Source organism: Aythya marila (genome assembly GCF_965140915.1).
Source record: "Aythya marila genome assembly, chromosome: Z".
Taxonomy (NCBI): domain Eukaryota; kingdom Metazoa; phylum Chordata; class Aves; order Anseriformes; family Anatidae; genus Aythya; species Aythya marila.
In genome coordinates, this window is record NC_139080.1 from 86,831,363 (window position 1) to 86,841,359 (window position 9,997).

Consider the following 9,997-nt stretch of genomic DNA (forward strand, 5'->3'; position numbering starts at 1 on the left):
GTAAAAAAAAAAAAAAAAGAGAATAAGAAATAGTTGCATTTGTCATACTGTTCCACAAATCTTCATTTTTTGCGTTTTGATAGCTCTACTTCTGCAGGTACTGCACAAGTCCAGCTTTAAAAACATCATCAGTCAGGTAGTCCTTCAACATATTTAATATACAGGATCCCTGAAAAAAAGTGTGACAGAATGTTTACAAAACCACTCCCTAGATAGCAAGATGCTTCTTTCAGAAAATTTTCAGCAGGCTAACCTAAACAGCAGTTCAATTTTGTATGTCTGTCTGATGAGAAATATTTGTATTTTATATATATTTAAACAGTAATTTGGCTTTCCTTATTTCCTTAAATATATTTTGGATTGAGTAAAATATGCTATTATTTTTTCAATTACTATATAGAGCAGGCTCCAATGAAAAACGCTGGTTGGTTTAAGCACCTAAAATAATGTTTTAATGTTTCAATTGATACACAATAGGTAAGAAGGGGCAAAAACCTCCTCTTTTTATAGATGGAACAGGAAACCACAATTTGAACTACATGCAGGAGTTTTGGACTACGATTGAGATAGAATATAAAGATCAAAACAACATTAAAAAGTATATTAACACCACGGTTCAGGGATGTTTTGTATAAAGGACTAACTGAAATCAGTACAATGCAGACGTATAGTACAATCAGTACAACTGAGAATGAAATCAGTTACAGATTTTACCTTCACATAAGAAACATCATCAAACATTTCTAAAATTTGAGCTGGATCTTCCACAGGAGTAGACACAGGATGTGATGAATTTAATGCATCCACTTCCATGGCATCAAACCAGTTTGATAAGAAATAATCTTCCTAATAGGAGACAAAAATGATTATTACTACCAAATTTTGCTTAGTGACTACTGAATTCCTATTAGTTCATATTTCAGTCCATTCTACATGATGTTGAAATCCCATCAGGAAAGCCAAACATATCTTCGGTTTCATTACAGAGCAGGAAAGGGAAGGGGAAGGGGAAGGGGAAGGGGAAGGGGAAGGGGAAGGGGAAGGGGAAGGGGAAGGGGAAGGGGAAGGGGAAGGGGAAGGGGAAGGGGAAGGGGAAGGGGAAGGGGAAGGGGAAGGGGAAGGGGAAGGGGAAGGGGAAGGGAAGGGAACGGAAGGGAAGGGAAGGGAAGGGAAGGGAAGGGAAGGGAAGGGAAGGGAAGGGAAGGGAAGGGAAGGGAAGGGAAGGGAAGGGAAGGGAAGGGAAGGGAAGGGAAGGGAAGGGAAGGGAAGGGAAGGGAAGGGAAGGGAAGGGAAGGGAAGGGAAGGGAAGGGAAGGGAAGGGAAGGGAAGGGAAGGGAAGGGAAGGGAAGGGAAGGGAAGGGAAGGAATATAGAGAGGCAAACTGCCTCTACCCTTCTAAACCAACTTTAATACTCCAGCTAGTGAGACTTAAAAATAACTCCAAAAAGACATGCACACGTTCCAAAAGTTTGATGACAAAATGAATGGTTAGTAACAACAAAACAAACCAAAGGAAAAAAAAAAAAAAAAAAAAAAAAGCAAATGATGAATTCCTTCATTATTTTTCCACTGCAGTTTTATGGCAAGTTTCTGCATAGATCTTCCCAGTGCACTGTTTTTTTCACTACTTTGAACTAGGCATACTCGCAAAGTTTCATATATTGAATGTGTGCTAAAGCTAGCGGGAGGATTTGGGGGGTCTTCATTAGGATTTAAGTCTGACTATACATGATGGAAAAAAAATAATTTCATAGAATCATAGAATACCCCGAGTTGGAAGGGACCCATAAGGATCATCAAGTCCAACTCCTGGCACAGCACAGGTCTTCCCAAAAAGTCAGACCACATGACTAAGAGCACAGTCCAATCGCTTCTTCAACTCCGACAGGCTTGGAGCTGTGACTACTTCCCTGGGAAGCCTGTTCAGGTGTGCGACTACCCTCTCGGTGAAGAACCTCTTCCTGTTGTCGAGCCTGAACCTCTCCTGCCACAGCTTGACACCATTTCTGCAGGTCCTATCACTGGTGATTACAGAGAATAGGTCGGTGCCTGCCTCTGCACTCCCCCTCGTGAGGAAGCTGTAGACCGCGATGAGGTCCCCCCTCAGCCTCCTCTTCTCCAGGCTGAACAGGCCCAGTGCCCTCAGCCTCTCCTCATACGTCTTCCCCTCTAGGCCCTTCGCCATCTTTGTAGCCCTCCTCTGGACACTCTCCAACAGTTTTGCATCCTTTTTGCACTGCGGTGCCCAGAACTGCACACAGTGCTCGAGGTGAGGCCACACCAGCGCAGAGTAGAGCGGGACAATCACCTCCCTTGACTAACTAGCAATGCCTTTATACTTTCCGAAGTCTAAATAGCTTTTGAAAAGAGAATATACTTTGATTGCAATCATTAACTTCCATCACCAGTTTTTGAAGTAATTAGATACAATAAAATCAATATTCTTACCCTTCGAGTTAAGATCAGACAGTTCTTTCAAAGGGAAAGCAAAAACTATTTCACAGCACAAACATGCTTGGCCTTCACCCTTACAAATTAGTGGACTTAGAATGCAAATATAAAATAAAAATACAGTAAATGCTGCTTACAACTTTCAGTTCTGGATGGGTAATGTTGACCGACACAAACTCCATGAATTTTGCAAACCCTTCATTTAACCACAGGTCATTCCACCACTCCATGGTAACTAGGTTGCCAAACCACTGAAACAACAGCAACAACAATTTTAATTTAATTACACGGTTTTTCACAAAAGCTGCTACTGACTGATATGAAATTGAATTTATAGCATGTCACTGACATTTAAGGCACATTTTTGTAGTAATGCAGCTTACTCTGGCCTCTTTCTATTTCATTTCTTATTTTAATGGTAATACTCCACAGCATGGGTTTCCATTACAATTCCATGAAACTTTATACATAAACCAGGTTTGATAGAGGAGCCACGCATAAACCTGTAACAATTCTTAACTTTTTTACCTATATTCATAGAATCATAGAATCATAGAATATCCTGAGTTGAAAGGGACCCTTAAGGATCATCAAGTCCAACTCTTGACACCGCACAGGTCTACACAAAAGTTCAGACCATGTGCCTAAGTTCACAGTCCAATCTTTTCTTAAATTCAGACAGGCTCGGTGCAGTGACCACTTCCCTGGGGAGCCTGTTCCAGTGTGCAACCACCGTCTTTGTGAAGAACCCCCTCCTGACGTCCAGCCTAAATTTCCCCTGCCTCAGCTTAACCCCGTTCCCGCGGGTCCTGTCACTAGTGTTAATGGAGAAAAGGTCTCCTGCCTCTTGACAACCCCTTGCGAGGAAGTTGTAGACTGTGATGAGGTCCCCCCTCAGCCTCCTCTTCTCCAGGCTGAACAGGCCCAGTGACCTCAGCCGTTCCTCGTACGTCTTCCCCTCAAGGCCTTTCACCATCTTCGTAGCCCTCCTCTGGACACTCTCCAACAGTTTCATGTCCTTTTTATACTGTGGTGCCCAGAACTGCACACAGTACTCGAGGTGAGGCCGCATCAGCGCAGAGTAGAGCGGGACAATCACCTCCCTTGACCTACTAGCGATGCCGTGCTTGATGCACCCCAGGATACGATTGGCCCTCCTGGCTGCCAGGGCACACTGCTGGCTCATATTCAACTTGCTGTCTATCACGACCCCCAGATCCCTCTCTTCTAGGCTGCTCTCCAGCGTCTCATCGCCCAGTCTGTACATGCAGCCAGGGTTTCCCCGTCCCAGGTGCAGGACCCGGCACTTGCTCTTATTGAACTTCATGCGGTTGGTGATCGCCTGGCTCTCCAACCTGTCCAGATCCCTCTGCAAGGCCTTTACACCCTCATTTGAGTCCACAACTCCTCCAAGTTTGGTGTCATCAGCAAACTTGCTCAAAATACCTTCTATTCCTACATCCAGATCGTTTATAAAAATATTGAAAAGTACCGGCCCTAAAATGGAGCCTTGAGGGACCCCACTGGTGACCGCCCGCCAGCCTGACACAGCCCCATTTACCATAACCCTTTGGGCCCTGCCCGTTAGCCAATTGCTCACCCATCGTATGATGTTTTTATTTAGCTGTATGGTGGACATTTTGTCCAGTAGGATCCTATGGGAAACCGTGTCAAAAGCCTTGCTGAAGTCCAAAAAAATCACATCAGCTGGTTTCCCTTGGTCCACCATACGGGTGATCTTATCATAAAAGGAAATCAGGTTAGTTAGGCAGGACCTACCCTTCACAAACCCATGCTGGCTGGGACCAATGACTGCTTTGTCCCCCAGGTGCGCCTCAATAAGTCCGAGAACCAACTTCTCCATGATTTTACCAGGCACTGACGTGAGACTGACAGGCCTGTAATTGCTAGGGTCTTCTTTCTGACCCTTCTTGAAAATCGGCACAACATTTGCCAGCTTCCAGTCTACCGGGACCTCTCCAAATTCCCAGGATCGTTGAAAAATAATCGATAGAGGTTCCGTGATGACATCCGCCAGCTCTTTCAGCACCCGGGGATGAATCCCATCCGGACCCATGGACTTGTAGGGATCCAGGTGGAGTAGCAAATCCCGCACACGTTCAGGGTCAGTTGGGAGTTTGTCATCCCCACCATCCCGGTCCTCCAGCTCAGGGCACCCTGGGTCCCGAAGCCCATCATCGGCATTGAAGACAGAGGCAAAGAAGGCGTTAAGCGTCTCTGCTTTGCCTACGTCATCGTCTGTGAGGAGACCTTCCCTATCAAGGAGCGGCCCTATGTATTCTTTAGTTCTCCTTTTTCCATTTACATATCTAAAAAAAACCTTTTTATTTTCTCTCACAGACACAGCCAGCTTCAACTCTAGGTGTGCTTTGGCCACTCGAACTTTCTCCCTACAAACACGAACAGCATCCCTGTATTCTTTCCATGACGCCTGGCCCTCCTTCCAGTAGCGAAACACTCTCTGTTTCCGCCTAATCTCCATTAGAACATTCCTGGTTAGCCACGCCGGCCTCCTGCCCCGCCTGCCTGACTTGCGATATTTTGGAATTGCCTTATCTTGTGCTTCTAGGAGGCATCGCTTAAAGAGTGACCAGCACTGGTGGACATCGAGGCCTTCAAGAGCAGTTTCCCAGGGGACCTTACTGACTAGTTCCCTGAGCAGCCTGAAGTCCGCTTTCCCCATATCTAGGGATGAGGTTTTGGTGGCACTTTTCCTTCTGTCACCGTAAATTTTGAACTCAACCACTTCATGGTCGCTATGACCAAGGCGGCCACCAATCACCACATCTCCCACCAGACCCTCTCTGTTTTCTAGCAACAGGTCTAGGAGGGCACCTTTCCTAGTTGGCTCCGTTAGCACCTGCACCAAGAAGTTATCATCTAGGTGCTTCATGAACCTCCTGGACTTGCTCGTGTCAGCCGTGTGGCACTCCCAGTTAACGTCCGGCAAGTTGAAGTCCCCCATAAGGACAAGGGGAGTTAATCTCGAGGCCTCTCTTAGTTCTGTAAAGAATAATTTATCGGCGCTATCATCCTGGCCAGGGGGTCTGTAATAGACTCCCACAACGACATCCACTTTATTCGTTCGTCCCTTGATCCTTACCCAGAGGCTCTCAACTTTGCCATCGCCGACCTGAAGTTCCACACAGTCCAGCCCCTGCTTCACATACATCGCCACCCCACCACCTCGCCTACCCTGCCTGTCCCTCCTGAAGAGCCTGTAACCATCTATCGCAACACCCCAGTCACAGGACTCATCCCACCAGGTTTCGCTTATGCCGATGATGTCGTAGTTGCGGGACTGGGCCAGGACTTCTAGCTCATCTATTTTATTCCTCATACTGCGTGCGTTTGTGTAAAAGCACTTCAGGTGCGTCTCCTTACACTCAGCACCTTGTGGATCTGACCAAAGGACCCCACTGGCACACAGCCCCTCTGATTCTAGCGTACCATCCCTTAGGTCTTCACTGGCACGCCTGGTTTTAGCCCCTTCCCCCTTCGACTCTAGTTTAAAGCCCTACCTATCAGCCCTGCCAACTCCTGACCTAAGATCCTTACCCCTCTCCGAGAGAGGTGCATCCCATCCGGTGCCATCAGGCCTGGTGTAGCGTAGACCTTCCCATGATCAAAGAAACCGAAATTCTGCCGGTCACACCAGTCTCGAAGCCACGAGTTTATGCGAACAGTACGTCTTTCAGCTTCGATCCCCCCTATCGGAAGGACAGAGGCAAACACCACCTGCGCCCCTGATCCTCTAAGTAGTCGCCCCAAATCCCTAAAGTCTCTTTTGATCGCCTTCGGACTTCTCGTTGCTACTTCATCGCTACCAGCCTGAAAGACCAGTAGCGGGTAGTAGTCAGTGGGCCGTACCAGGCGCTTGACTTTCTTGGCAAAGTCTCTCACCCGAGCCCCAGGGAGGCAACAGACTTCTCTGCGGGTTGGGTCCGGTCGGCATATCGGTCCCTCTGTCCCTTTCAGAAGGGAGCCCCCCATAACAATAGCCCTTCTTTCTTTTTTGAAGGATGATGTGGTAATGCGACGTGTAGGTCGCATTGTCTTAGGCGCCCCCTCCAACTGGGACGGGTGTTTGTCTACTTTGTCATTTAGATTGTCTTGTTCTAGTCCTTCATATCGATTATTTAAGGGTAGATGAGAAGGTGAGGTGGGCAGAGAGAGGGCTCGCCTACCACCCCGAATAGGCACCTGCCTCCATTCCCCCCCTTGATCTAGGTCTCCTCCCGCTGCCTGGCAGGAGGAGGGAACCTCCGTCTTCTGCATAACAGGAGACGCCTGTGCTGTGGCAGGCTCGTGAGCCTGCCTCAGAGAGGGTAGAGCGCACCTCCACCAGTCAATTTCCCTCTCTGATTCCCTGATGCTCCTGAGCCTGTTCACCTCCTCCCGGAGCTCCGCTACCTGGCTGAGCAGTTCTTCAACCTGGGCACACCTCCCACAGGCATACCCACCACTGCTGTCGGAGACCGACAGAAGGCTGGGGCACACTCTGCAGCCCAGGACCTGGACGGCTGCATGTTTCCCCAAGCCCTCCGTCTGAGTAGCCACACTGGCGACCGTGGCTGGAGATGCCTCACGAGATGTGGAGGCCACGGTTTTCTGCCTGGTCGATACCATGGTCAGGTTCTACGCAAGCAGGTTACAAGCACCGAAGGGAGAGGCAGCTGCAACAGAGCGACAATGGGCCCCCCGCTCGCCCTGCCCGCGCGAACTGCCGCGCAAACTGCCACACCCTTCGACGTGCCACGCCCTGTTTGCCCGTCCTGTTCGCCGCGCTCCTGGTCGCTCGCGATCCCTAGGGGCAACTTTTAAACAGCCTCGGAGGGAGCGCTGCTGGCTCTGCCCTCGCCTCGTCAGCCTCCCTCGCGAGGACAGCCGGGTCCCGGCGGCTCCCCCGAGTGGCCTCGATGCCGGACAAAAAGCCCTGCCCGCCTCGGTCCCCTGCTCCGCTGCAGAACACGTCTGCCCCGGAGCCGATCGCCTCAGCAAATGGCTCTAAAACGGTGGCAGCGCCTGATTTAAATAGCCCGCCACTGACGTTGCTGGCTCCGCCCTCGCCTCGTCAGCCTCCCTCGCGAGGACAGCCGGGTCTCGGCGGCTCCCCCGAGTGGCCTCGATGCCGGACAAAAAGCCCTGCCCGCCTCGGTCCCCTGCTCCGCTGCAGAATACGTCTGCCCCGGAGCCGATCGCCTCAGCAAATATTCATGGCTTGCAATTAATTTCAAGGGTTAGCAATGGTGCAAAGTCCCCAGACCACTACAGCTACTGAACTATACAGATTTTGGTTACAGCCCTGCATGTCTATGAAGCCCAACGAGACTTTATTGGGAACAGTCGCGTGATTCACGGATGAACACCCTCAAACTGAAACAGCTCTTTTCAGTCTATATTCTCAAATATCTCTCCATCCACACAGCTCTGACCACTTTGTGGGTCCCTTCTGATCCTTTATTGTTGCTCCTAAATCTCACCTGATGAGCCAGTTCGTGGACTATTATCATAGTAATCCAAAGTCTAGAAGATGCTGAGGATTTATCAGGGTCATACAACAATGCGGATTCCCGATATGTGGTCAATCCCCAGTTTTCCATAGCACCAGACTGGAAATCAGGAATAGCTGCTAAATCTGGTGGAGGGGGGAGGAAGGAGGAGGGGGGGAGGGAAGCATTAATAAACTGCTAGGATTGTTTGACCCAGTAAAGAACCCAGTCACCTGCTCATCCCACTTCACAACAGCTCCCACATCACACCTTCTTTAAGGCTTCTCCTAAATGTAACAGCAAAAACATACCTTTAAAAAGTCCTCTATAGAAGGATTTTCCGTTCTCAGTGAAGCTTTTCAACATACTCTTAAGTTACATGAAGCAGACAGTTTAAAAACATGGGAGCCAAAATTGTCCCAGTCTTACCTAACTCATTGATTTTATGCAATTTTACTCTCTATTCTTAATGCTATTCTTGAATACATTAAATTAGGTAACACTTACCTTGTTTAGGTAAGAGATATGAAATGCTGAAGTAATCCTCATAAAAGTCTAAAAGTTTTACTGCCGCATCCAGGGCATAATCAGCTTGGTGGATCTTCTCTGGTACCGTGTATACAGAAATCTACAGTAAACAAGCAGGCAGTATTTAAATGCCAGCATCAAAAGTTTACAGAATTTGTTCTTTAACATAGGTGCGTGAGTGGTCATGAAAAGTGAAAGTAGAGCACATACCTAACAGCTTTCGTACAAAAGTTACTTTTAAAAAATCCAGATACAGATATGTTCAAAATTAGAAATGAGAATTTTACTTTATCCTCCAGAACCACCATGCCTGTAAAAGGACATCTATACCTTCCGTCCCCTACCAAGCCAGAGCTGTGTAACTACCACTGTTCTGTTTTATTCCTGATTCTCCAATAAAACTATATTTAATTTCCTTTTAATCAAACAGTCTTACTTGAAACAATATTACCAATGCACGTAAGTATATAAAAAGAAAGCATATTACCAAAAACTTTTGGAATTAGTAAAATTAGTCTTAATGCAAACTAATAATCCAATTACAAAGCCAACGTTTTTCTCTCCTCTCGTTCATGTCAAACTTCACAATGTATAAATCCAACAATTTAGCTTGAAAGTACACTATATGTTTCCATATAGATTTTGTTATAAAATAAGCTCTTAGAAAATCAGAATAGTTACATTAACTCCATGACTGGATATTTTGCTGATGGACTTGAAATCGGAAACAATAAAGGCCACGAGGTAGGTACTCATCTTGACACTGGTATCAAAATGGTCTTCAACAAGCCATGAATTTACATTCACAGTCTTCATCTAAAAAAAGACAAGCACAGCTCATCATCCGGTAGTACCTCTATGGACTTTGGCACCAAAAATCAATGTGTTTCATTTCAGTTTCACTAAGACAATTTTAAAGACAAGTTGGAAAGAAGTCAACCCTGTGCCAGCCCGTCCCCACACAAAGAAAACAGAAACATACAGGTAGTTTCACTCGTAAGTGTTACTTCAACATTGCTAAAACTAGATAAAGATACTCATTCAAAAGCTTTAATTTTCCTCAGTGTCTGCCAGCACATCGATCTAATTAAGATCACACTTGAGTTAATCAGAAGTTGTCTAAATCTAAACATCACTTGTTACACATGAGAGAAATAAACTACTCCAAACAATGACTCAGCTCTCTCAGATATCTATTTCAAGACAAAATGAGTCGCCTGTTAGAGTTTTCCCTTTTGATTCGCCTTAGGTAACTAACTTACACTTGGAGTATATTTAGCCACATTGGAATACTAATACTAGCACCCACCATTCATTCATTATTTTATCCACTTTTCAATACAAGAACTGTTTTGTTTGATAGTTTGTTTTTAACCAACTTCCAAAAGACTTCATTTTTTTGAAATGTACTTGGTGTATGGGGAGGCGTTGTTCCCTCATTTATAAGGGTTAGTTTCCTGGCAAATCACGAATCAACAATGCAGAAGAATTTGTGAAGAATCTCT

At 46.6% G+C, this 9,997-nt stretch overlaps 1 protein-coding gene across 1 annotated transcript; it reads right to left on the bottom strand.

Annotated features, from left to right (window-relative positions):
* Window positions 1–8,075, bottom strand: LOC309890248 (endoplasmic reticulum aminopeptidase 1-like; the record flags this gene model as incomplete). The annotated part of the gene is made up of 4 exons (XM_082783934.1): window positions 1–169; window positions 715–846; window positions 2,589–2,702; window positions 7,956–8,075. The coding sequence occupies 4 exons, from the start codon at window positions 8,073–8,075 to the stop codon at window positions 86–88; spliced, it is 450 nt and encodes a 149-aa protein (XP_082640060.1). The 3' UTR covers window positions 1–85.
* Window positions 8,076–9,997: the final 1,922 nt, after the last annotated feature.